This window comes from Tamandua tetradactyla, chromosome 14 (genome assembly GCF_023851605.1).
Source record: "Tamandua tetradactyla isolate mTamTet1 chromosome 14, mTamTet1.pri, whole genome shotgun sequence".
Classification (NCBI taxonomy): Eukaryota; Metazoa; Chordata; class Mammalia; order Pilosa; family Myrmecophagidae; genus Tamandua; species Tamandua tetradactyla.
In genome coordinates this window covers 94,219,590-94,247,073 of record NC_135340.1, presented here as the reverse complement: position 1 = coordinate 94,247,073, position 27,484 = coordinate 94,219,590, and the positions used below count along the sequence as shown (strand labels likewise).

At 54.6% G+C, this 27,484-nt stretch overlaps 1 protein-coding gene across 6 annotated transcripts in view; it reads right to left on the bottom strand.

Annotated features, from left to right (window-relative positions):
• RASGRF1 (Ras protein specific guanine nucleotide releasing factor 1) overlaps window positions 1–27,484 on the bottom strand; it is a 107,359-nt gene that overhangs the window by 41,122 nt on the left and 38,753 nt on the right. For 5 of the 6 annotated variants that reach the window (XM_077128550.1, XM_077128551.1, XM_077128554.1 and 2 more), the window contains exons 6-13: window positions 19,370–19,449; window positions 17,201–17,394; window positions 16,430–16,539; window positions 13,058–13,176; window positions 10,837–10,997; window positions 6,949–7,012; window positions 4,376–4,512; window positions 2,287–2,369 (exon numbers count right to left, since the gene is read on the bottom strand). In XM_077128550.1, the coding sequence (XP_076984665.1) occupies window positions 2,287–2,369; window positions 4,376–4,512; window positions 6,949–7,012; window positions 10,837–10,997; window positions 13,058–13,176; window positions 16,430–16,539; window positions 17,201–17,394; window positions 19,370–19,449 (948 nt within the window). Of the gene's footprint in view, window positions 1–2,286; window positions 2,370–4,375; window positions 4,513–6,948; window positions 7,013–10,836; window positions 10,998–13,057; window positions 13,177–16,429; window positions 16,540–17,200; window positions 17,395–19,369; window positions 19,450–27,484 lie in introns of those variants that run through there. The other variant, XM_077128555.1, reaches the window with a different exon arrangement.

Genomic DNA, 27,484 nt, shown 5'->3' with positions numbered 1-27,484 from the left:
TAGCTGTATCCTAAACCCCTCACGTGGGCCAAAAACGAAGAGATATTTGAAAACCAGGTGACATTTCAGCTGCCGTCAGGGCATCTGCTGCTCTTGGAGACCAAGTGTCTTGGGTTTTAAAAGGGACAGGAGACAAGGCCTGGGACTGTGGGAGGCAGGCGGCTGGCATGCACTCCCCAAGTCAAGCCGGGATCCCTGAAGGGTTGTCCCCTCAGTGAAAGGTGTCCTAGAAAAACATTTACCCACCCAGAAATGGAGAGTGCAAGACGTTCTCTCTTTCCTTCTGGGCTCTGGAGAAAGGCAGGAGAGAGCACAAAGCTCTGTGAGAATGAATTATTTGCCTTCTCTATGGACTGGGAATACAACTAGGCACCACTTTCGTGGGCTGAGCTCCCCAAACAAAGAGCATAAAAAGTGGTTGCAGGGTACACGGGGAGTGCAGTGGGAGAATTCTCGCCCGCCCTGTGGGAGACCCAGGTTCAATTCTTGGCCCACGCACCCTGCCTCCTCCACCCAAAAACACACACGAAAAATGTGGTACTGTCCTCCCCCTGTCTGCGTGGGACACGACTCCCAGGGGTGTGGACCTTCCTGGCAACATGGGACAGAAATCCTAGAATGAGCTGAGACTCAGCATCAAGGGATTGAGAAAACCTTCTCCACCAAAAGGGGAAAGAGTAAAATGAGACAAAGTGTCAGTGGCTGAGAGATTCCAAACAGAGTCGAGAGGTTATCCTGGAGGTTATTCTTACGCATGATATAGATATACCCTTTGTAATGGAGAGGCTGGAGGGAACTGCCTGAAAATGTGGAGCTGTGTTCCAGTAGCCATGTTTCTTGAAGATGATTGTATAATGATACAGCTTTCGCAATGTGACTGTGTGTCTGAAAATCTTGTGTCTGATGTTTCTTTTATCTACTGTATGGACAGATGAGTAAGACATATGGATTAAAAATAAATAAATAATAGAGGGAACAAATGTCAAAATAAATTTAGTAGATTGAAGTGCCAGTGATCAATGAAAGGGAGTGGTAAGGGGTAGAAAAAAGATAAGGAAACAAAGGTAAAATATATTGGGTAGATGGAAATACAAGCAGTCAAAAGACTCATATAGTACGTATGAGTTCTTTTCAGAAGAAAGAAAGTCGTATGTACTATACCCCTTACCCCTCCCTCTGACTGACCCCATTAAAAACTAGGGATGCCCTAATGTAAACTATGGACCAGAGTTAATAGCCCAATTATGATAATATTTTATCACAGGTGCCGCAGGAATGCCAAGTGTAATAATAGGGAAAACTGTGGGTGTGAAGGAGTGTCTATGGGACCTCTGTATTTTCTGCATGATTTTTCTAATAAAAAATTCTTTAAAAAATGGGCAAAGGACTTGAATAGCTATTCAAGCCCTTTGAATATCTCATTCCTCATCATGAGGAAAATGCAAATCAAACCCACAATGAGATCCACGCCCACTAAAATGGCTACAATAAAAAGAACAATAACAGAGAAATTAAGGAATGGAGAAACTAGAACCCTTGCACGTAGCTGATGGGAATGTAAAATGGGGCAACTGCTATGGAAAGCAGTTTGGTGGCTTCCCAAAAAGTTAAACATAGAATTACCATATGACCCGACAATCCCACTTCTAGGTTCATGCCCAAAAGAACTGGAAACAGGGACTCAGATGGCTATTTACACAACATTCAAAGCAGCATTACAACTGCCAGAAGATGGAAGGAACGCAGCGTCCGTGAAGAGACGAATGGATAAACAAAATGGGGTGCAGACACACTCGGAAGATTATTTCACCACGAAAAGGAATCCATGCTACAACACGGAGGAACCCTGAAGATACCACGTTGCTTGAAAGAGACTAGGCACAAAAGGATAAATATTCATGATCCCGCTTATGTGAAATATCTAGAATAAGCAAATTCATACAGACAGAAAGAAGATCAGTGGTTATGCGGGTTTGGGGAGGGGGAAGGGGCGTTGCAATTTAGTAGGACAGAGTTTCCGTCTGGGGCAAGGGAGAAGTTTTGGTAACGCATGGTAGGGGCGGCAGCACCAGGCTGCTGGATGCAATTAACACCACTGAGCCACTCAAAAATGATTAAAATGGGGAATTTTGCATTATATATGTTACCACAATAAAACTTAAAAAAAAAGGGCGGGCCATGGTGGCTCAGCAGGTGCCTGACCATGTAAAAAAAAAAAAAAAAAGTCCCTCATAAAAATGAAACAGGGGTTCGCCTCCCCCGGGCCCCGGAAACAACAGCCCTTACTTGATCATCTGCGGCACGGTCACCTTGGAGCTCTCCTCGAAGGCGTTCATCATGAGCCCGTTGCACCGGATGTTATCCACGCACTGCAAGCAGAGGGGGACCCAGCGTCAGCCTCTGTTGGCTGACCCCGGCCGCGGCCGCACCCAGAGAGCGAGCGTCCAGCCAAGGGCAGCGTCCCCTCAGAGCGACCCCCGACTCTGGCCTCGAGTCCCAGCTGATGGCCTTGGGGATTTCCTCGGCCTCCTTGGCCTTAGTGTCCCTCTCTGCAAGGTGGCATGACGAGCCCCACTCACCGGGCTGTTGCCCAAATGGGTGACCCCCACCTCGCTGGCACCCACTGGGTCCGGGGTCCAGGATGGGACAGACCCACAGGGCACCCACAGGGCCCCACAGGGCGGGAGGAGGCTCTCCCCTGCCTCCCTGCAGCCCAGGGCTGGCCACACCCTCTGCCCTCGGCCCACTGCTCAGATGCTGCCGACAGTCTTAAATATTAAAGAGCCACGTGTGCGGCTCGCCCTGGGAACGGTAAGGCTGCTCGCCGGAGGGGAGCAGATAATCGAACATTTTATTCATGCTTTGAAAAAATTCTAAATCCTCGTTTTGCTTGGAATAAAAAGCACCCAGCCAAACAAAAAGAAAAGATGCATGCCCAGAGCCCTCATGTTTCTGCCTGAAGGTCTCTTCCCAGCCGGGCGGGATGGCTTGGGTGGGGGGAGCCCCTTGGCGCATCAGAGGACCCGCAGGTTTGGAGGACGTGGGGGTGCCGGGGGAGGGGTGGGTGCCTGCAAGTATCGCCCCAACCCCGTGGGCCCCGAGAACGCCTTGCAGTGTAAACTGCTGCCACTTTGCATTTCCCAGCCTTTTCCCACCTTCACAGCGTAGAACTCTCCTGAGCTCTGGGTCTAGCGGCAACTGCGGAAGGCCAGGGGGTCAGAGCCCTGGGAGGGCCCCGGGGGGCCAGGGCCGCTGCAGCACGACCTGGATGGCCAGATGACCCCCCCCCCCAGCAACCCTGCTCCAGGGCGGTCCTGGTCCCGCCACCCTCCAGGCCCACGAATGGGAGCCTCTGGCCAGCGGCAGTGCGTGGGACAGGCCAAGCACATGCCCGAAATTTCTAGTTTTCCCCAGGGGAGTGCGGGTTCTTTGCAGACATGTGGGTAAGACTCTGGAAGAGCACGTCCGTGCTGCTCGTGGTCCCCGCTTGGCCGAACTCCTCTGGGGGGCAGGCGGGAAGCGGGGCAGGGAGCCGGCCATCCAGGGGCGCAGGAGGTGGTGCATAAAACCAGAAGGCAGGGAGCAAGGGAGGTGGACAAACCCAAACATGCTGTCCTTCCTGCTTTCTCTGGCCACAGACCCCCAAAGCACCTGCGTGGTACGGGGGAGCCTCTGCCTAGCTCTGCTCTTTCTCCGGCTGGCAGCTGATCTACCTCAGGCAGATGGCACAGGAGCAGGTGCCGGGAGTCTCCGGTCCCCAAAACCAGCCCTCACTGGGCTAAGGGAGGGGCCATCCCGGGGTCGACCTGCGTCCTGCCAACAGCCTCTTCTCCCAGAGTCCTCTGCCCATCTCCTCAACTTCCGGTGACCACAGGCCCGCTGGGTCCGCTCACAGGTACCGGGGAGTCTATGCTTTCTGGCTAACGCTCCAAATAGGGTGACCCACCACTGCTGTGCCTTCTCTTCTCTTCTCCGCAGGCAGAGGAGGGGCTAAACCTCCCCCGTGCCGTGCCGCGCTGACACTGAGCTTGTTCTCAAGAGCCCGCTCTGACTCGCTGAGCTGCCCTAGACATTTCTCTCTCTCTCCAAACCCTACTACATCTAATACCCATCCACACTGGGGGTTCTCAAACTTTCTCGTGCATATTACTGACGTTCACAGAAAATGCAGATTCCTGGTCTTGCATCAGAGCTTTGGTTCTAGCAGGAATTTGGATTTTAAAATCACCTTTCTGGGTGATTCAGATGGAAGAGGTTCCTGGACCCTACTTGGAGGCTGGCCCAAGGCTCTGTGGATGGGACAGGGAGCCGAGCTCAGCCCTGGGGTTAATGCAGTTTCCGGGTGGGGCCTGAGAGAACAGGTGACCCGGCTCACCTGGCTGATGTCGCTGGTCCACGCCGCCTTTTCTTGTCTGGATGAGGCCACAAGGATGACGGTAAAGGGTGGAGAATCCTTTGGTTCCACCCCAATCTTAAAATCCAAATGCTCTATGTCCTGGCCAGGTCCTTTGGCTTCCAGTTACAAAGCAAGAAGTTAACAGAAGGGGTGTGGGGGCCCTCTGTGTGGACAGCATTCCCTGCCTTACCACCTGGGGAAAGCTCTGCACTGGGGGGACACCAGGCCTTCAAATCCTCTTCCCCCTAAGGTAGGGAATTCCCGTTTCAACATGGAAACGCTAACACCTGGAGAGCAGCAGTCGCTTACAACCACGCAGGGACAGCTGTGGTTTCAGAGAGCCTCAGGTGTCGCGGGGTCTGCCCTCTGCCCTCATTTCAGCAATGGGGAGCGGAGGCCCAAGTGAGGATTTATCCAAGATCCCCACGCAGGGCAGAGGCAAAACCAGGACCAGTGCACAACCTCCTGGTGGGGGGGCCTTCAGGGGCCAGACTGAGAACTTCGAGATCTTTAAATTTTACAGTCTAGGCTAGACATTTAGCTCAGTTTAGAGCTCCCCAAAGGGAAAGTAAATTCTAAGTACGTTTATGACTGCTCCTAGCCTGAAAAGTTCCTTGAGTTCTTTGAAGTTGTTTATCCGGAATGACCAGTATCACAGTTTAGGGATGCCTTTCGATGCACCCACATTAGTTGGGGTAGAATTTTCTGAAGGTCTGCTGGGGGCTTGCAGAGAAGCAGCTCCCGGGAGAGCCGCTGCCCTGGGGGAGCCTCAGGGAGCCAGGCCCCAGCTGGCTGTGTGTCCCGGGGCTCCAGAGGTCCCCTGTGCAGTGAGAGTGGGACTAGCTGCCTCGGAGGTCCTGTCCTCTCCGGTCTGCCCCCAAGGACTTAGTGTTCCTTGCTTGGCAGAGAAGCCCTTTCTGCGTGGGGGCTCAGGGATGGGATGCCCATTGGCTTCTCCGAGGAGTGGGGTGTCCGTGTGTGGGTGGGTCTCTAATAGGGGAGGCTGGAGAAGCTTGTCCTGGGGCCCAGGAGGAGACGAGCTTTGGGAAACATTTACTCTTTCCTTGGGGAGCTGCTTGGCTTGGCCCTCAGTGGAGGGACATGCAGGGGGCAGAGCCCAGTGCAGCGGTGCACGTGTGTACGTGTTGTGAGTGGGGTGTCAAGTGTGCGGGCAGATCACCCCCTTTCCCTTCCCCTGGCAGACCCTGAGCCAGGCTGGACCAGCAGGCTGAGGCCCCCGTTTGGGAGGGGCAGAGATGGTGAGTCCTGCAGGTGTGCCCACCTCCTAGCACAGCTCAGGGCAGCCAGAGGTCACCTCGGAGCCTTGGCTCGGGGCTGGGGGGGGGGGGGCGACGGAGATGAGAATAGACATTGGCTCAATCAAGAGTCTATGGACACCAGCCCCTAACCTAGAAAAACGAGCCCATCCGCAGCCCTGATGCCTGGGGAGAGAAATCATACGGAAGGCCGCCAGGCTGAGGCAGGCTCTGCCCCCTCCCCCCAGCTCCCTGTCCAAATCCCTCTGGTCTGCCGCTCAAATGCTCCGTTCACCCTGAGGTCCCCCCTCTGCTCTCCTGGGAACCCCAGCCCTGCCTTCCCTCTGTCACTGACACGTGTCCTAGCATCTGCCATCCCTTCCCACTGGAGGACAGAGATGGGGCTGAGCCTCCTCCGGCCTCCCCCGTGCAGCTCAGCCCAGGGTCCAACCCCACGTTGTGCTCAGTGGGCCCTCGTGCAGGCGGCATGGGGATGCCCACCGAGAGGCCAGGTCCCCTGCAGGCGGCATGGGGATGCCCACCGAGAGGCCAGGTCCCCTGCAGGCGGCATGGGGATGCCCACCGAGAGGCCAGGTCCCCTGCAGGCGGCATGGGGATGCCCACCGAGAGGCCAGGTCCCCTGCAGGCGGCATGGGGATGCCCACCGAGAGGCCAGGTCCCCTGCAGGCGGCATGGGGATGCCCACCGAGAGGCCAGGTCCCCTGCAGGCGGCATGGGGATGCCCACCGAGAGGCCAGGTCCCCTGCAGGCGGCATGGGGATGCCCACCGAGAGGCCAGGTCCCCTGCAGGCGGCATGGGGATGCCCACCGAGAGGCCAGGTCCCCTGCAGGCGGCATGGGGATGCCCACCGAGAGGCCAGGTCCCCTGCAGGCGGCATGGGGATGCCCACCGAGAGGCCAGGTCCCCTGCAGGCGGCATGGGGATGCCCACCGAGAGGCCAGGTCCCCTGCAGGCGGCATGGGGATGCCCACCGAGAGGCCAGGTCCCCTGCAGGCGGCATGGGGATGCCCACCGAGAGGCCAGGTCCCCTGAACCCAACTGGCATGACTGGGACGAAGGCCCAAGGGTCATGAAGGGCCCGAGAAGGCTGATCGCTGCCCTCACCTGCTGGGCCAAGGAGCTCTTTCTCTAGAGACCCCAGGGCCAGCCTTTCTGCGCCCAGGAGAGGGGCCATCATGCGTCGGCACCCTCCCTCCCTTCCCTGGACCCAGCCTTTCTGCACGTGCGAGTGTGCGCGTCACTACGTGTGCACAGACACATGCACCCTCACTCACCTTCCTCCTCCATGTTTTCCGGGTCCTCCAACAAGGTGCAGTCGATGAGGGACACGACTCCGTTCTGGAAGGGAGAAGCGCAGCGTGACCACTCTGAATCGGGGGCAGGTAAGTGGTTCAGGAATGCCAGAAGGTCAGCCTGCAAGGCCATCCACGTACACGCCTGTCCGTATGCACAGATCACACGCCAAGTGTGCTGGGAACTGTGCTATTCAAGTTGAAGGACTTTGTCTTCACAGAAGAAGGATCAAATGGGAGTGTCTCGGAGAGGTCTTCCCCAAACGAGGATGGAGGTCAGGCTGTGGGCAAGACGGACAGACCTGGACTGCTGGGCCTCTTCCTGCCCCCTCCGAATCTCCAAACATCGCCTCATAGCCTTAAATCTGCAGAAGTTTGAAATCCCCTGCTCTAGGCCAAACTCCTGGTGTTACAAATAGAGACATGTAGACCCGGACCCATCGCTGGCATTGCTAGTCTCACTTTAGAGTGAAGAAATGAAGTCAGGGAAGGCAAATGACTGCCCAAGCTCTCCTGGCAAGTTAGAGGTGGGGCCCGGAGACGGGAGCCCTGATCCCATACCAAGGTCAGTTACTGGTTTCCAATTGTTGGAGAGCTGGAAAAAACTGCCTCCCCTCTCTGAGTGTGTGAGCATCTCTTGGGTGAGCTCTCTTGAAGTTGGAACGAGAAGGCAGAGTAACCACAACGGCAGTTACAAATTCCTGATACTCCTCCCCTCAGAAGGGGAACCTAACTTTCCACCTCTAGGGCGGGGGCTGGATTTAGTGACTTACTTCTGGTTAAAAGAATAAAGCAGAACTGATAGTGAGTGACTTTGGAGACAGGTCATAAAAGGCCTCACGACTTCCTTTTTCTTCTCCTGCTCTCTTGCTCTGGGAGAAGCCAGCTGCCATGTTGGGAGGAGACGTCGAGGGATGCAGACCGAGGTCTCCAGCTGACAGCCACGTGCGTGCGCCGTCTTGGGAAAGCGGTGTCCAGCCCTACTCAGCCTTGGCAGCTCTTCAGCCCCAGCTGATCATCCTTTATTTTTATTTTTAATTTTTTTCATTTTAATATTTTTATCGTAAAAACTTAACAAACATACATTCTTGACGTGCAAACATTCCATACATGGTGTACAATCAATGGCTCACAATATCATCACATACTTGTGTATTCATCACCATGATCATTTTTGAAACATTTGCTTCACTCCAGAAAAATAAATAAAAATAAAAAGAAAAAAAAACCTCATACATGATACCCCTCACTCTTCCCTCTTATTGACCACTAGTATTTCCGTCTACCCAATTTATTTTACCCCTTGTCCGCCCTATTGTTTATTTATTTATTTATATCCATATTTTTTATTCATCTGTCTATACCCTGGATATAAGGAGCATCAGACACAAGGTTCTCACAATCACACAGTCACATTCTAAATGCCGTATCTTCATACAATTATCTTCAAGAATCTAGGCCACTGGAACACAGCTCAACTGCTTCAGTTACTTCCCTTTAGTCACTCCAATACAACAAGACTGAAGAGGTGACATCTATATAATGCGTAAGAATAGCCTCCAGGAGAACCTCTTGACTCTGTTTAGAATCTCTCAGCCATTGACACTGTATTTTGTCTCACTTCTCTCTTCCCCCTTTTGGTCGAGAAGGTTTTCTCAATCCCTTGATGCTGAGTCCCAGCTCATTCTAGGATTTCTGTCCCATGTTGCCAGGAAGGTCCACACCCCTGGGAGTCACGTCCCACATAGACAGGGGGAGGGCAGTGAGTTCACCTGCCGAGTTGGCTTAGAGAGAGAGAGAGGCCACGTCTGAGCAGCTGATCATCTTAATTGCAAACCCACGTGAGACCTGAGCCAGGATCATCCAGGTGAGTTACTCCTGCACTCCTGACCCACAGAAACTGTGAAAAAGTAAATGTGTCTTCTTCTAAGCCACAATGTCTGGGGGTAATTTGTTACACAGCAATAGATAGCTAGTACAACAAACCGTGATAACAGTAGAGATGCAGCTTACCTATCAATGAAAGCTTTGATAGGCCGGCTGCCACGTGGGAGGAGAGGGGGGTTGGAAAGAACCTCAGACTGGGCCCCCAAATCCTGGGTTCTGCTTCTCCGGCCCTGCTCCTTGGCAGCCCAGGGTGAATGCCTGGGACTAGTGACCCTTCCTCAATCCAGTGGTGTCCCTGGGCTCGATAATCGTGAAAGCCCCATCAGGCTCTGACGTTTTTACTTTGCTGTCCTTGATTCTTTTTGTACATTTAAGTCTTTGTGGCACGGATTTGTAGCATGCCCCTTAGAAAGGATTTAAGGTGTTCTATTCCCAGTTGTCATATTTAAAGAGAAGTGAGTTGTGTTTGAACTTGTGGCTCCCGGAAGCGAGGGAGCACAATGATTAAGCAAGCGCTGGAATTAGAGCAAGACTCTGACTCCATGTTCTTCACCAGGATGCTGAGACTTTAACAACAACAACAAACAAATGAGGACAAACCCAACCAACCAACCAAAGAATCCCAAACACACACAGACTCATGCGGGGGGGCGCGCGCGCACACACACACACACACACACACACACACACACACACACACACACACACACAATACCAAACAGCTTTACTTTTCGAACAAGAAGTTGCCTTACGGTCTCCGGTCCACCCTGCCCCTGCCAACTCCCACCTGCTGACGGAACCATTCCCACCCCAGCCCTGGACAGACATCTTCACAGCAGAAACTCCAGAGCTAATAAATAATGAATGCTTTCCTTGATACATAATTTGGTGGACACTGGAGGATTCAATATTTGTAAATTAATTTTCCCTTGTGCAGCTAGTCAACTAATTTGTCGACATAAGCAGCGTTTTCCCTGGAGCCGTTGCTTGAGCTGCTCCCTCTGCAGGAGGTTTCGGGCCAGGCCTCCAGGATCGGGAAGACTGTTTCTCGGATGCTCTGGCTCAGTTAAGGGCTTCTCCTGGCCGTTCCCAGACCTCGGTAGGTTCAGACTTGAAATCCGCTGAAGCAGGTTCCACAGGGATGGGTGTGTGCTGGGAAGGCTGTAGCTTCTCGGAGGTAAGTACTCTGCAGTTTACACAGAGCAAATTTACGTCCATCACTAGCTCATCACATCCTTATGATGCTCTCTGAGAAAGTTCTCCCATTTTATAGATGAGGAACCGAGGAACAGGGAGGGCAGGTTCAGAGGCCAAGCTCAGGAAAATGGGATGTGGAGGGGACTGTGCCTGGGGTGCTTCCCAGCAGGGGTACAGCTTGAGCAGACCTTGACGGGTGTGAGGGGGTCTGCGGGGGAGAAAGAGGTCTATGCAGCTGAGTGGACAGCGTGAGCAAAGGCCCTGGGGTCTGCTGGGGCAGCAGGGGAGAGTTTGAGATGCTCATTCCCCTCTACCTTCTGGGTTAGTAGAGTGTGTGGGGTCTCCTGCAAGCTACGGGGTCTGGAGGGCAGGTCCTGTGAGCTTCTCAGAGGTCTCCCGGATGGGCTGGCCCAGGTAGAGCTGGCCAAGTCTGCAAATCCATTTTTGTGGGCAATGCAAAAAAGACTCCAAGTTCTTGTGCAGTCCTCAGCCACATGTCCTCCTTTGCCCTTCCCTCCTGACCCCAACTCAACACACACACACACACACACACACACTATGGGCCTTTTAAGAGCTTTTCCAGGTGTTTTGGGGTCTTTGAAATTCACAGTCTCATTTCAGGAGACAGTCTGCTCATTCCAACCAGCCAGCTAAGCCAGGGTGCCTGTGCATGTGCATGTGAACACGTGTGGTCACTCGTGTGTCCCAGGTACCCTTGCCTGCTCTCTGGATGCCCTGCCAAGGGCCAGCCAACCCCCCTGGGAGCTCCTCTCCTGCGGTCCTTACCTTGGTCAGGTGAAGTTTCCCACCGGAGCCTCTGGTACAGATAATTAGGTGCTTCGAAAACAGGAAGCACTGTCGCTCGCCCTCTTTCTTTAGGGACAGGGACCCTAGACGCCCTCTGGTGATCTTGCCCTTCTCGGACATGGGCACCTGGATGAGAGAGCCTGTCGGGGGAAGGGGGAGACTCTGAGCCCGTCGTCAGGAGGCCCCTCGACCCCGACCCGCCTTCCACGGTGGATGTGGGGTGGAGATGCCAGCGGCAGTGGCGGTGCAGGAAGGCGTTCCCAGCCCCTCCTGAGGGCTGACCCGGGGTGGAAGGTGATCAGAGAAGCTGCGTGCAGGACCCCTTGCAGCAGGGTCCCGGCTGGGGGCCAGGACCATCCAAACAAAAGAGCCCTAAAGCGCATGGCCTGCGTGCTGGGAACGAGAGCTGAGTCAGGCTCTAGGGACAGCAGCAGGCTGGAAAAGCAGGGAGCTGGCTACAGGCCCAGAGCGATCAGCACAATAAAACGTCCGCGTGCTGTCGGGCGCACCCGCGGCAGATGTTACCAACCAACCACCACTCTCGTGCAGAGCCCAGGCGGAGCCTCACAACCCTTCCTGACATCCGTGGGCAGAGGAGGTGCCCACGATGAAACCCATCTGCCCTCCGTGCTCTGCTCTCTCCATTCCTAATACGCACCCAGCAGGACTGGTTTCCCCACCTCAAACCCTTTTCGCAGCTTTTTGTTGCTCCCAGGACTCACGCATCCAAGGCCCCTCCCACCTCTTCTCCTTCCTCTGCCCCGAGCCGGATTCTCCTTGGCTCCCTGCACGCTGCTCCTCGGTCTGGAAAGCCCTTTCTTCACTCCATCCACAGCTAGTAAACTCTACTTATCCTCAGGGCTCAGTTCCACTGCCACCTCCTCGGAAAGCCTGCCCGGACGCTCCTCAGCCCTGTTCCAGGCCACCATGCCAGCCCCGCCGACACCCACCCCCTGCCCCGAAACTGCTGCTGCCTTGCCTTCTTCACACCTCCCCCTCCCACCGCACTCTTTGCTTCTGGATGGTGGGACTGGAGCTGGCTCTCTAGGTGTTCCAGAGGTGGCCCTGGCATGAGAGGGCAGGCACCAGTGTTGGTGATGCAACTGAACAAGTAAAAGGGGTCTTGTCTCCAGGGCCCACCCACCCTCTCGGTGGGTGGGCGAGGGGTGGGGGGAGATGCTGGGGGTCAGGGCAATGGCGCAGATTCTTGGTCTGTGGGGACAATTCCCACCCCAGGAAGAGTGAGTGCTAGGCCACTTCCAAGCCAACTGTGCATGGGGTTTCTACACAGGGGCCTGCAAATGGCCCAGACAGCACCCCATGCAGCTCAGGGGGAGCCAGGCGGGCTGGCTGTGGGCTCAGCAGCCTCAGGCTGAACTGTGAAGGAGGGCTCAGGGCTGGTACACAGTGGCATGAAACACAAATGCCAAGGGGGACGCCCTTGCCAAGGGCAGCAGGGACAGGGTCAGTTGCACAGGCCAGTGGGAGGTGCTGGAAGTTTCCACTGGCTCTGAGAATCCCAGGGCTAGGTGGAGGGGGCACTGGAGGTCCATTCTCAGGTTGGAGGTCATCCCTGGGACATTCTGGGCTGGAGCTGAGTGTCCCACGGGACAAGAAACTCAAAGGAGGCGACCCCTCAGTACATCCCAGCTCTGAACTCCCAGAATTGAATCTGGTAGAGCCCCAAAGAGCCTTTCCTCACCTCTCACCTGCCTCTCAAACGTGCTCCCAAGGTAAGGAGAGGCCAAGGGGTGGGGGAGGCCTTGCCCCGGTGAAAGCAACTGTGAGCATGGCCTTGCCCAAGAGGCCAAGGAAGATAAGGGAAGGACAGATGGGCTGACCCCATACCGATGCCCCCCGGATGCTGAGAAGGCCTCTGAGTCATTGTTACCGATTCCCATCCCCCAACCCATATTTTCTCCCCTGAAAGGACATGTCGGTATTTACTATGACATACAATAGACAAACCAAGGCCATCTGGGTAGAATTACGTTTATATCTGGAAAGGAGAAAACTGTGAAACCAATAATATCTGCATCTACATGTAGCTATCACATTCACCAGCAACCCCAAAATACTCTGCAAAAACGCTGGCAGGTTTTGGCATGTGGCAGCCAAGCCAACAGGCAGTTTTCCCTAATTCTGCCCCCCTGCCTCCGTGGTGCTCACCTTGGGGACAGGTAAGGTGCAGAGGCCTTACCTTGTCTCACGAACGTCTGGCTGGTGTCCAAAAGGATCTCACAACCTTCGATGATCATGCGCTCAATGGCAAGGTTCTTCCGGATATTCTCCGTCTCGCTTACTTCGTCATGCATTATCCTGCAGGCAGAGGTGAGAATACAGTTAAAGACGAGCTGCCCCCATTTCCCAGGGAGGAGGGAATGCCGGATCTCTGGCTACACCCGAGAAGAAAGCCTGGCACCCTGGATTTCTGGGTGGCGCCTGTCATCAGGAAGGGAAAGGGAGCATGCTCTGACTGCCCACTGCGAGTGGGGCACCTCACAGGTGTGACCTCATTCTATTCGTGATGCACGGGTTCTTATTTCAGAGCAAAGGGGACAAAGGGTAGCAGGTAGGAAGCAGACGTGTCTGAATTTAAAGTCTGAACCATGCAGAACAGAGGGGCCAGTGCCAGCGCTGGGAGGGAAATCTGAGTACAGGAGACACCCTGTGTTTATGACCTGGCCCCCATCCCACAGCTGCCCTATTTCCACCCACAGAACAAACCAAAGCCCCCTCCTGCCTCAGGACCTTTGCACCTGTTCTTTTCACAGCTCTCCATGCGGTTTTCCCTTTATTGTCCTTTGGGCCCTGGAATGGCTTATTTTTGGAGCGCCTGCCCATCCGCTGCCTCGAGGAGGATGACCTCAGTTTATTTCGGTAAGCTCTGGCACGTGTGGGAGGGACGCAGGACACCCCCGCCCCCAACTGAGAGTACCAATGGCTGTATTTGCCCTCCTCTGACTACTGCAATGACCCTCTTACACTGAAGGTGGCGCCATCTAACTGCTTTTCAAAAACAGCGCCGGGTGGAAAGGGTGGCGCTATCTGCCAACTTTGGAAAGAGCCTTGACGGGTTTCCAGGACTCTTAAGAAGATGGTGAGTGATTTTGGGGGGGTTGTTTGGCAAAAGTACCCTTCCTCCTCCAAGCCAAGCAGAAAACCTCCTGTTTGCCTGCTGATGCCTGAAATTCCACAATTAAGACCACCACGAGGGCAGGGGACAATGCGTGCAGCCGTCCTCGCAACCACACGACCCCATTCAAACCCACAACAATGAAGGACCCCGCTGGTGGAGCCGAAGCTGTGACTAACCGAAGAGAAAGGACTTGACATCTCTGAGCCTCCTATCAGGGAACTACTGGGGAGAGGACGGGAGGGGATGCATCTCACGTGCCTGGTCCACGGCTGGCCCAGCATAGGGAGTGGCCATCACTGTCGCTATTGCACAACGCGCAAAAACGCTATTTTTTTTGCTTTAGGACAAGAATTTCAGGCTTTAACTTACAAAATCGGCGCTTTAATAAAGCAGACCGGGGCATCTGGATGGGGATCTCTCGCAGAGGAGCCTCAGTTTCTCCGCTCGCCCTCCTCAGAAGCCCCAGCCCTGTTCTGGAAAGGACCCGGGAGGGGCCATGCATGTTTCCTCACGACGTGCTTTTGGAAGCAGCCAGAGGTAATCAGAACCACTCCTCTCGATTAGGGTGGAGGTTTTGCAGGGGGCCACAGTATTTGGTAAAATACAAGAGGATGAATCCAAAATAGCGAGACTCGTTTTCCCATCAGGCATGTGAAAAGCTCAGCAGCGGCTCTGGCGCCATGCCAGGCTTTGTGCTGGGGCCCCTCACTACATGCCCGGCTGGGGGGCACATGCATCCCCAGAACCCGAGGTTCTTGGGAGAACTAGAAGTGAGGCTGGGCTCACTGATGAGACCCCGGGATATGGGGGTTCAGGACTGAACGGTGGGACAGAGGTCTGAGGTGGGGGAACCCGTCCCCGAAGAAGAGGAGGGCACGCAGCATGGCCAGGGGAGGGGCATGGCCATCTGATGGCTTCCCAAGGACTGGGGAGTTGACCTCAGTTCCCCTGGGCAGGTATGAGGACGGTGAACACACCATTGTCAGAGATAAGGAAACCAATGTGCTGCCAGGGCCAGGCTCAGGCCCAGGGCCAGTGGTCAGATGGAGCAAAGGAGGAGCCGGCTGCCCACCCAGAATCCCAGGCGAAGGGGACCAGGGCCTTGGCCTCCACCCGCCGCCTACAGCCCATCCCATGCCTCGCACGAGGCCCAACCCCTCTCCCGTGGGTCAGGGTGCGGGATTTGGCTCCCCAGGGGAGCTGGGTGACTCTGCAATCATGCCCTTAGAAGGAACGGAGGGGACAGCCAGTATCCTGGCCTGGCCCGGCCCAGCTCTCCCTGTGCCCGGCAGGGAGCTGCAGCCTGCCTGGCTGCCCCTCGCCACACCCAGGCAGCTGTTCCGGAGTTGCGAGGCTGGCGGGCTGGGGGCTGGAGCCCACATGTTGCAGCCCCACCCCCTTCGCAGCTTCAGCCAGCCCGTCTCTGAACTGAAGGCCCCCCACCCCCCACGACGTGCACACGGGCTCGGTCCTTTTCACACTCACTCACTAGGTGACTTCACTGGTCCAGTGCCCTTACATACCAACTCCAGGCTCCCGAACTCCTCTCTCCTCAGCTCCAGACTCCAATATCCTAGCCCCTTCTTGTCGTTTCTACTTGAGTGTCTGAGCTTCTCAAGTTTAACATGTCCACCCCCAGAGCTCCTAAATGCCCCCTCCAAACCTGCCCCGCTGCCGTTCTCTCCCTCTCAGTTGACAGCAGCTCGGCCACAACCTCTAGCACCACCCTTGGCTCCAACCTTTCTCTCACTGGCCACATCTAGTCCAGCACAGAGTCCTGCTGCTTCTGCCTTCAAACGCAGGCGGAGGGCCAGCATCTTCCCTGCCCGGGTGGTCGGGGCCGCCTGCTCTCGTGTGCGTGTGGAAGGAGGTCCCCTCTGCAGTTCTGGGGGTGGGGAGAAGGCAGGGCAGGGCCTCGCCTAGGGGACTGGGGCCTCTGAAGCCCGGCAGGCCAGCACCCATGCAGCCCCTGGCCAACGCCTGGGCACACATGGGCTTCAGCCCAGCAGCCCCTCCCGGCACCCATGGCAAGGTGCTGACCCGCTGACGCTGGAGAACACAGGGGGTCGGCAGGGCCCAGCTCCACAGGTGGGCTCATGGGGGGGTGGTGCAAGGACCGCACATTCGCCCACCCCATCCCCGCATGGGCCAGGGATTCCACACTCAGCCTACCACCCGTGTGCCAGGGACTGCACACGCACACCTTCCCCACGCGTGCCCGGGACCGTGCACCCACCCGTGCCAACCCCCCACCCCCACCCCGCGGTGCCCACTGGGCCTTGAGCTGAAAGCTCTACAGGACTCGAGTGGGGAGGCTGGGCCCCCGTCTCAGTGTCCCAGCCCCAACCTGAGCCTCTCTGGCGCGGCTCAGCAAACTCGTGGCTCCGTGGGGCACGTGCAGCCCGGCCCTCGCCCGCGCGGGGCGAGGCTCACCGGGACAGCTCCTCCAGCTTGGACTTGGCATAGTCGAGGCTGTTGCGTTCCACGTGCTCGTGGGGTGTGTGTGCCAGGAGCTCGTGCAGCGTCAGGATGTACCTGGGGATCTGCGGGGGCGGGGGGGGATGGAGACAGGACAGAGGCGGGGACAGAGGGAGGGGCAGAGAAAGAGACATGACAGAGGGGAAAGGAGGGACAGACACAGGGAGAGAATGGATGCAACAAGAAAGAGACAGAGGGAGCAGCGTCATAAAGGGATGCAGAGAGAGAGAGAGAGAGAGAGAGAGAGAGAGAGAGAGAGGCAGAGAACAGTGGTTTAATCCCTGAACTTCACGAGGAGAGTTGGGGGAGGAGTCCAGCCGGGCTCTGGTGTGTGCGTGTGTGTGTGTGCGTGTGCATGTGTGTGCGTGCGCGCGCGTGCGTGCCTGCGCGTGTGTGCATGCGTGTGTGCGTGCGTGCGTGTGTGTGCGTGCGTGTGCATGCGTGTGTGTGGTGGCCATCGGGGGTACAGCTCAGCAGCTGCAGGGGGGCTGCATTTCGGAGCTGACACCCCACCTTCCCACACGGCCTGCTCTGGGGACCCGGACAGGTCACTCGTCCCACACCAGCCAGGGTAGCAGGGGCTGGCTTCTCCCCACTCTCCAGGCAGCCGCGGGGTGGGGCGAGTGTCAGGGGCGGCGTCCTCCTGCTCGAGGTCCTCTGGGCCACAGCCGGCCACGAGCCCCCCCGCCCCGGGTGGGCGTCCCCGTGGGGCCGCGGCGGCCACACCTGGAACATGGGGTAGGTGAGGAAGGTCTCCAGCGTCCTCTCCTCGCAGTCGGGCTTGGCCTCGTAGTGCTTGAGCAGCTTGTCGAAGTCGCGGTTCTGCTTGCAGTGGGCCAGGATCTGCAGGCTGTACTGGTGGTTGCGGACGAACTCCTGGTAGATGTTGAGCATGGGCAGCAGGATGTCAAACAGGTCGGCTGCGGGGACGGCGGTGGTCAGGCCTCTGGGCCCCGGCTCGCCGGGGACAGCCCCGACCCCCGAGAGGTCCCCCCGCCTGGAGGTGAGCTCCAGCCCCGGCGCCCCCATCAGAACCACCGATCGGTAGAGACAGGGTGCCCTGTTTAGCCCGACGCCTTCTTATTGAGGGCCAGAGAGAGAGAGAGGAGGTGTGGCCGCGGCTGGGGTGGGCCCCCCAGGCCGCCCCCCCCGGGGATGACGGTGCCCGTTCCTCAGCTTCCAGGTGGGCTGCTGGCTCCCCGTGGGGCTCCACCCTGGAATGCTCTCGGCGGGGCTGGAGGAAGCTGCCTCGCCCAAGTTACATCCCATCCGACGTCTGGTCCACGCGGAGGTACAGAGGCAGCCCCCGCCCCACCTCACCCCAGACATCTCTGAAGGGCCATCCCAGCTCCAGAGCTCCCTCTCCCTCCCCGTCCCCTGTCCCCACACCCCAGCTGACCTCCATCTCGGCATCTCCCCCTTGACCGCCAGTGACCCTCTGAGCTCACAAGGTGAGTCAGTGGGGGACCAGAGCTGTGTCCCCTGACCATCCCGCCCTAGGGCTCTCCTCACCCCAAGCCCCTTCCCCCACGAGTCTCTGCCCCCGTCTGCTAAGAGGGTCTCAGCCCTGTGCCCTCTGATTTAGGCAGGTGGGTCCTCCTGCCTTCCTTAGGTCCCTCTGGGAATACGCTGTCCTTCTAAAAGCCTGACCCATCTCCCCAAATGTGCCCTTCAACAATCGTCGGGGTAGATGGAACCACCCAAAGAAAAAAAGCTTCCCTCATAATAAACGAGAAATGGGAGCGCTCATGAAAGGGCACTGGTGGTGGATGACCTCGGCAATACAGCTACTGCAGACAACGCAGGCCCTTTCCTGCTGGTGCTCTTACCGTCTCGGAAAAAAGCATGCCCATGTGGCACAAACAAGAACCCCCCCTTTCCACCCGGGAAGACTCCACAGCTGCAGAATGGAGGAGCTCTGGCAGGTGTGCAGAGTGGGGGAGCTCTGGCAGGTGTGCGGAGTGGGGGAGCTCTGGCAGGTGTGTGGCTGGGTCTGGCTCTGCGGTCTGAGCCTTCCCTTCACCTCCCGAGCCTGTCTCCTTGGCAGTGACACAAAAAATCACCTTTAATTGCTAAATGAAGGAAAAACAGAAAACACCCGGTGCTGGGATGGCTGTGCTTTCTGATGCTGCATTCTTGGAGAGAAATTCGACAATTGCTTCAACAGGCTTGAAGCAAGAGCCTTTTGCACGTTACTGTCCATTATTTGATTAATTCTACTTTGGGAAACCTATTTGAGGCAATGATCTGTAATATGGAGAACATTTCGAGTGCAGGGATGGTTATTTAGAATAAGCTGAAGCTGGAAACAATCTCAAGAGCTGTATGGGAGCTGGCTAAATCAATGGTGGGACCACTGTTGGGTGTTAGAGCATTATGTAGCCATCAAAAATGGTGCTTTCAGCATGAGAAAGCACTTCTACTACAATGCGAAGTGAAAAAAAAAAAGCAGCGGGATTGAAACTCTATATTCACTATGTCTGCAATTACGGAACATGGAAACACACACCACCCGAGGTCTGTGCATAGACGAGAACTCGGAGGAAAACAGACAAACTGTTTATAGCAGTTATCTTTGGGAAGCAGGATTATGGTTGATATTTTTAAACTTTCTCTACTTTTGTAGATTTTCAAATGTTCTTAAATCAGTACGTATGCATTATTTTGGAGAGGGAAATGTAGATAAGAAACCAAGGAAAAAACCAAACCACTTCCTCCTAGAAATACAGCTTTTGCCAACTTGCCTTTCTTTTGCAGGAAAGAGAGGGGACCACTCTGTCACACCCCGGAAGGACTAAATGGCCGCCCAGTCTTGAGGGTGACCGGAGCCCCCCCAGAGGGGCACTGCTCATGGGACAGGACTGCTGGGGCCGCTGAGGGGTTGGGGTTACTCACCCAGGACCAGTGTGGGCCAGCTGGAGATGCGCGCTTTCAGGCCTTGGTAGAAGATCTGGTGCAGGAACATGATGGTTTCACTGGAAGAGAACGCACAGGGTGAGCGCTGGCCAAGAGAGAGCCACGCCTGGGGCGTGGGTTTCAGCAGTGCTGGAGGTGAGGGGGCACAGGGCAGAGGTTGCCACCTCCTCAGCAAACCCTTTCTCCAGGGGGGCAGTGTGTGTGAACCTGGTCAGCAGGAGCAGCTCCCTAAGTTATGGGGGCCATGCAAGAATGAAAATCCGGGCCCTCGTTAAGCAATTATTAGGAGTATTAATGAGCCAGGTGTGGGGCCCTGTGCGACCGTGCAGGTCGCTCGCTGTGAAGGTGGCCCCACCCGTGGGTGACACAGGGATGGGGAGCGGTGCTGTCTGATGGGCGACGAGGTCCCCTGGGCAAAGTTCCCACCTGAGGGGGTACCCTGGAAGAATGCCAGACTAAAAACACTGATGATGCGAAAAGAGCCAGGCCTCGGGACCCACACACAGAGTGGGGCTCAAATCCGCCTTCCGCCCCTTCCCAGCTGTGTGGCCTTGAATGAGTTGCTTAACGTCTCTGAACCTCAGGCCCTTACTCATCAATTAAAGTGTCCACTTCAGTGCCTGGTGTCTAACAGGTGTTCAGCAAATGCTCATTTCCCCCATTATCCCTGTGACTGCCCCATTTTCTAAGAATCTAAGTCAGAGAAGCCAAAAGACCCAATGCCTCCCTGCTTGCAAAGCCTCTGCCTGGAGGACACTTATTCTCATCAGCAGCTTAGCACAGAGCTGGGAAACTGGAGCTCCGAGCGCTCCCCAGGCAGTCACATTTACCTTGGGCTGCTCCTAGCACCTCCTTCGCCTCCCACAGCTTCCCAAGCAGCTGGTCTCAGAACACAGCCTGAGTCCCTCCTCTCCCAAGACAAGCTGGGAGAGCACGGAGAAAACAGACGGCAGCCAGCCTCTGCTATTTCCTGCAGACCCAGCCTGCCTTCCCAACACTTGTATTCTGCCGCTGCTCCTCGGCCCTGACTCATATCTCTCTGGGGACCTGGATGTTCCCCAAGCTGTTTAGGGACTTGCATTTGAAGTAGACATGATAAGCTGAAAGGATTTTGTAGCTCACTCCATCTGCAGCCAGGAAAACCGAGGCCCAGAGAGAAGAAGTGAGTTTCTCTGGGAAACAGGGTCAGTCCCTGAGCCTCTGAGCCTCTTTTCCTCTTCCAGGAATGTTATCTTTCTTTGCTCCTTTGGTGACATCCTCGGCGGACCTGATTTCTGCTCCTTCCCTACTCTGGTGCTTGCACAGCGCTTTACTGGGCTGTTCCGGGGCCTGTTTGTTTTCCACCGTGAGGAGCTGTCACCCAGTGGCGCTGTCCCCTCTCCCAGGAGCCGGTACCTTCTCTGAGGGCGACCTCCTGGACCTGCCCGAGCTCTCACTGTCTTTGCACAGCAAGAGCAGGGGGCTGGGAGACCTCGGCTCGTTCCTCCCTGAGGAGCTGCACAAGGAGGCCTGGGTGGAAGCACGGCATCTGCACACAGAGGGGCTCCAGGGAGACCAGCTCTGTGGCCCCAGGGGGGTTGAAATGCCCTGTACACCCCCCACTCTGCAGGGAAGGGGATGATGGCAGAGACAAAATTGGCAAGGCAGGAAGAAAGAGGGCATGAGAGAGAAAAGGAAAAGGGGGAGGCTGCAAGAGAGAAAGAAGTGAGAGAGGTAAGAGAGAGAAGGGGAGGAGAATGGAGGGAGTGGGGGAGAGATACAGAGATAGAGATAGAGATAGAGATAGAGATAGAGATAGAGATAGAGATAGAGATAGAGAGGCCTCCAGGCCAATCAGGTGAAAAAGCAAAGCTGGCAACTCTATTATATTTCACAGACCATATTTACCATGTGTTCCAGAGAGAAGGTAAATTCCATAAACACTGAATCCAGCGGGAACCTAACAGAAAAATCTAAGTGGGAGATCCCTCTCAGGAAGACCCTTCAAAAGTCCAACAGCAAGGGACCAAACAAGGGGTGTGTGAGCGTGCAAGGTGCACAGAGGGGACCCGTGTACCCCGTGGGAGGTGGCATGGGGCTGGGGGAGCTGCCCTCATCCTTCTCAAGGCCAGCAGAATGGAGGTGACCCTGCACACTGCCACAGCAAACTTCAGGCAGCTGAGACTCCCAGGCAGCTCCAGCAAACCACTCTTCAGGGTGCATCCCGAAGGAAAGGAACCTTAAATTCCAGCGCTGCACAGACGTGAGCAGGAGCATGAGAATCTTTGGACTCTAAATTCTATATGTGTAGTTGATGATGCCTCCGTTTTTTTTTTTTTTGGCATGGGCAGGTACCAGGAATCGAACCTGGGTCTCTGGAATGGCAGGTGAGAACTCTGCCTGCTGAGCCACCGTGGCCCGCCCTATATTTAACTTTTATAATGTATTTCTATATTATATATATATAGGGAGAGAAAGTTTCATTTTTTTTCTCTAGAACATGATTTGTCTCTTTCTAAGTATTTCTCCCTTGGGTTGAACTTTCACATCATTTTGCTAAGCTATATTTCAACTGGAATTAAAATAAATTTATAGAATATTTTGGGTGAAGTGTGGATAGAATCTTTCCACCCAGGAAGTGCAGACAGATCTCTCCTTCCTGACGTCTTCATTTAGTCCCTCATCTCTTAAGGACTGGGCTCATTCCTAGCTATTCTATGTTTTCGCTGCTGTTCTAAGTAGGATCCTAGCTTCATATTATGTGTTCAAAGAGGCTACTGTAGATATCGAGGTAAAATATTGATTTTTATGATTTATTTCTTAACAACCTGAATTCCTAATGGCTTCGTAGTTTCCTTGCTGACTCTGACCTCTGGGGCTGCCCCCACAGAGCTGCTCCTCCACAGAGCTGGTCAGTTTCTCATCCCATCGGCTACTCAGAATGTGGAATTATCTGTGGCCACCCACTCCCTCACCCTGACATTCAGTCCTTCAGATGCTGCTGATTCTGTTCTCTTCTCTCCGTCGCCCCTGCCAGCCCCCTGGAGCTCTGCCTGGACTGTCACCAACAGACGGCTGGTCCCTGCCTCCACTCCTGCTCCCGGCCTACCCATTCTCCACTTGGCCACCGGACTCAGGCTGGGGTAATGGCCCAGTCCTCAATTTAGCCTTCAAAGCCCAGCAGGGACTGCCCCTGCCTGTCCCTAGCACTCCCTCTCCACCTACTGCTCTGGTGTCCTTCTGTTTCTTGACCTTGCCAAGCTTTTTCCTGCCTCGGGGCCTTTGCACAGGCTGTTCCCGGTGCTCAGAACACCCTTTCTTCCACTCTTGTTGGCACAGCTCTTCTCTTCATTAAGCGAGAGTGAATTATCTGTGGGATGTGTGTATGCGTATACACTTGTGCAAATGTGCTATTTTTAAAAATTCAAGTTCAGCAAACATAAGCGGGAAGCTTTTCATTTTTCCTATGTTCTGCAGCAGTTTACTTGTTTATTTTTTGCATGGGCAGGCACCAGGAATCGAACCCGGGTCCCTGGCATGACAGGCGAAAAATCTGCCTGCTGAGCCATCGTGGCTCGCCCTCTGTAGCAGTTTAAATAGCAATGACTTACCCTAAAAATGCTGTTTATGTGACTCTGTAAGGGGGAATGCGCCGTTCAGCTCCCCTAAAACTACATGAACCTTTCAGGTGGAATCGCGCTGACACACTTCAGAATGACCGTTCGTTCATTCATTCACTCAACACAGAGTTGCTGAGTTCCTACTTGGTGTAAAGCACTTGGCCAGATGTGGGGATCTCAACATCCAACTCCAGAGTGATAGGAACAGAAAAAGTCCCTGGCAGAGGTGCTGGACCTTCAATTCTGGGGCCACCATCCATACTCTAGCCTAGTTGGGGTTGCTGTCCTCTGGCTTATGGGCCAAATTCAACCCAACCCCTGCTTTTGGGTGGCGTGTGACCTTAGAACAGTGTTTACATTTTTTAAATGGTTGAAAAAAACATCAAAAGAATATTTTGTGGCATATAAAAACTATAGGATATTCAAATTTTGGTGTCCATAAATGCAGTTTAATAAGTGCACAGCCACGCCCATTCGGATTTGTTTCTATGGCTGCTTCTGGGCTCCACTGGCAGAGCCGAGCAGCTGTGATAAGACTGTATGACCCAAGAAGCTGGGAATATTTACTCTCTGGTCCCTTACAGAGGGAGTTTGCTGATCTCTGGCTTACCTGGATGGTTAGGGACCGGTGCAGCTGTATTCTACAGCCCTGCCCTTACCCACAGTAAGCTTACAGTCTAGTTGGGGAATCTACAGGCAAAACAAATCACTGTTTAAGTGTGACGAATGTTACAAAAGGGGCAGCACAGGGGCCCTGGGCATACTCCACGAGGGCACATGAGGAGGGGGAAATGGGAGGTAGTCAGGGACATGACAGCAGGGTTGGGTCTGAAAGGGTAGGAGAGAGCTGTCTGTCCGAAGGAGAGGAGATGGGAGGCCCGTTCCAGGGAGAGGGAGTGGCGTGTGTGCAGGACATACTTGGAAGTGCTCGTCTCACTCTGTTCCCTGCTTGAGCCAAGAAAAGGGCAGGCCTTGTCCAAAGCCAGTTTAAAGCAATAGGAGGCTCGGCCAGGCCAAAATCCAGGTGTCTCCCACCTTGCCACTTTAGCCAGTCATGCTGGGGTCAAGCACCTGCCCTTCCTCACGCCCCAGTCCATGGCAGACATGACCAATTGATAGCGGCCTCACTGACCTCCTCAACCCAGTGCTCCAAGCAGCCACTGCCAATCGATCAGAGTAGGCATGGACATACAAAGCAACCCCCTACCCTCACCCCAGGGCAGGCTGCTTCTCATTTGGGCAAAGTCTGTGGCTCCCAGAACCCAGCAATAAATTGTAATCTGTATTACGGGTAAATAGCCAAAGTCAGTATGCTCATTGTCTTGGCTAAACAAAGCCTGCTGCAGATGTTTAGCTCAAAGGTCTTTTTTCCCCCTATTTGCAAAGCACACAATTAATACCCTCCCCAGCTCTGCAAATCCTCCGTGAACCTGCCAACATGGGGGCAGGCCTATCTCTTCCCAAGGACCTCTTTTAGTAAAAACAAGAAAACTAGTTCACCAGATCTGCATTTAATGCAGTTGTACATTGCAGCCTAAAAGCAAATTCAGGAAAAACTATGTGCGGAAATGCTTTCTCATAAGCTGGCTGACCTCTGCCCATGGCTTGTGCTACACAGATCTTATGTGGCGGTCCGAGGCAGGAGACCAGGAGGTTCTGTCCTGCCCCCAACACCTAGGGTGAGTGGAAGGCTGGGCTCACACACAAGGGAAAGTTTTCTAACCTGCGAGTGAGCGACAGTGCATTTGAAGACACATGCTGTAGTGAGCCCCACTCTGGGAATGGGGAAAGGGAGTGCAGAGGATTCTGGCTCATTATCTAATGAGGCAGTAGAAGAAGGCACAGGCTCTAATGTGAAATACCACTCACCCTTGACGAGCTGTGTGGCCCTCAGCATGTCGCTTCACCTCTGTGAGCCCTGGCACTGGCCTTATGGGGAAGTTTAGGAGGGTGAGAAACCTGGCAGGCCAAGAGCTTACTGAGAAATTGGCACAGAGCAGGTACAAGGAAGCACCACAGTCATGCGGCAAGGTTAGCCTAAAGCATTCAGTTCTGCAAAATGTTGGGTGTGGTGATTACAAGGTCAAGGGAACAATAATTTCAACTTTCTTTATGTTCACAAAAAGCATGAAGGTTAAGATGGCAAAGTTTCTGCTGTACCCAACTGGTCATATACTGAGATGAGAAGAAGCGTGGAGCAGGCATTTTCACACCCCTACTCCTGTGCCCCAGGGGAAGGAAAGAACTTTGGTCTGCCCCGTTAGAGGATGGGAGCCAGGGCAGAGGACAGAAACAACCCTATCAGATTTCCATGTGTAGTACTGATATGACCATTTGGTTTTTCTTACTTAATCAATTAATAGAATACAATAAATTACACTGGTTGATTTTTTGATGTTGAACCAGCCTTGCATTCCAGGAATGGACCCTGATTGGACGTGATGTATTATCCTTTTTATATACTGCTGGCTTCCATTCAATAAAATTTTGCTTCTGTGCGCATGAGAGATACGGGTCTGTAGTTTCCTCTTCTTCTAATGTCTTTTTCTGGTTTTGGTACTAGAATAACGTCAGCTTTATAAAACGAGTCAGGAAGTGTTCCCTCTACATTAGATGTGAATTTGTGCAGGGAGTGTTACCATGAGTTTTACTGTTATAATACTGTCCGGCTCTTACAGAGCCTTGGCATGTGCGGGCAGCAGGCTAAATACTCTCCATGGCTGTTCTCCTTTGACGTCCGATGCCCTTCAGAGGCAGGCACCGTTCCAGGGCAAGGCGTTCCCAAGACCTGCTGTAGTGCTGCTCAAGTGCTGCCCAGACCACGCTCTGAAGGTCTGTAGAGTTAGGCTGCTGCGACCGAGACTAAGAGAGACAACTGGCAACCTTAGGCCCTGTGCAGAGAAGGGGAAACAGGCCCTGCAGGGGCCTCCAGGGCGCCAGCCCGAGGAACCTCGGGGCTCAGGCCCAGCCCTGTGCACTCACACTTGAGAGCCTCTGCTCCAAAACCAGGCCAGGATCTGCAAACCCAGCCCGGCCGTCTAGACTTACTCAGAAAGGAGCAAGGTTTTTTCACCCTTGTTAGACAAAGTTCAGGTCACAGGGTCTTAAATCCCAGTTGTTTCTGGGGTAAATGTTTTCTGATTTCATAAAAAGATAATATTAGCTTTATTTTAATAAATGAATAGAAACATTTAATGTTTAAAAATTGGGCTCAACATGTATATCCAAAGCAGTATCGCCAGACCCAGTGGTTCAGGGCTTCTAGAAGCTCTCGTGAGGCCAGAAATTGCTTCCCTATCCCGGCCTGCCGCTGCTTTCTCTTTCTCTGCACCCCCCACTGTCCCCCTTCTCTTTGCCTGTGGGTCTACCCCTGCACCATCTGCTTCTCTGTCTGTAGTATCCACGCCCACAGGTCAGCCCTGCCCCACACAATGATTTTAGTCTTTCCACCCTGACATCACACCTGGGCATCAGATCCCTCTGCTGTCCGTGTCGCTGCCTCTACCATCTCCTCTGGGGAGTCCCCAGGTCCTCTGACTTGTCACACCACATCGGCAAGACATGGGAGAAGAGGAGGCACAAGGCAGATGACCCAGGGTCAAGGACACCCATGCAGGGTGCCTGGCGAAGGGCATGTTGGAATGAGTGAAATGACCAAATGATGGACATGTGAAAAGAAAGGCAGTTGAATGGACATCTATGGACGCCTGGTGATTCCTCTGTTTCCTAGATGCGAATCGTCTGTAAGGGGCCGTCTGCTTATTTATTTTCATTTGCGTGACTTTCATCTAGTTTCCATAATCCTACTGCCCACCAGGAAGCACCTTTAAACCATCCTCCAAGCAAAGCCTTGGAAAGGAGATGGGTGGTGAAGACCAGCCAGGAGCCTAATCCCTTCCACACCCCCCAGCTTACTGTCGAGCCTCAGCAGCTGGGAAAAGCGACCCTTTTACAGAGCCCACGGGGAGAACGGCACAGTGCAGACCCCTCAGGAGTCCCAGGGTCCTGAGTTCAAAACTGACCTTCAGGCGAGTATGAAAGCATCAAGGAAAAGGAACAGAACACATTTTGGCACTCTGCAGTGTGATTTACAACTTTTAGACATTCAGACCAGGGTTTCTCAACCTCAGCACTGTGAACAGTTTGGGGCAGAGTGATTCTGTCCTGGGGGGTGGGGGGCTGTCCTGTGCACCGCAGGAAGTTTAACAGCATCTCTAGAGGCCAGCAGCAACCGCACCCCCAGCTGTGACAACCCCAACTGCCTGCAGACCAGGGCTCAAAGACGCCTTGCTTAGGGACGGCTGGTTCCGACGTGAGTGTGTGGTCTCCGTGCACGCTCTCGCCTCAGACCTCCTAAAGGTCAGGCCTGGCACGTCCAGCTCTGCGACCCTGCCTTCCTCTCTGGGCCTCAGTTTCCCTACGGGCCCTTCGCGGGAACTCGACGGGGTCTCGCATCAACGCGCAGCCGAGCGACCAGGGCTGGAGCCGAGGGCCG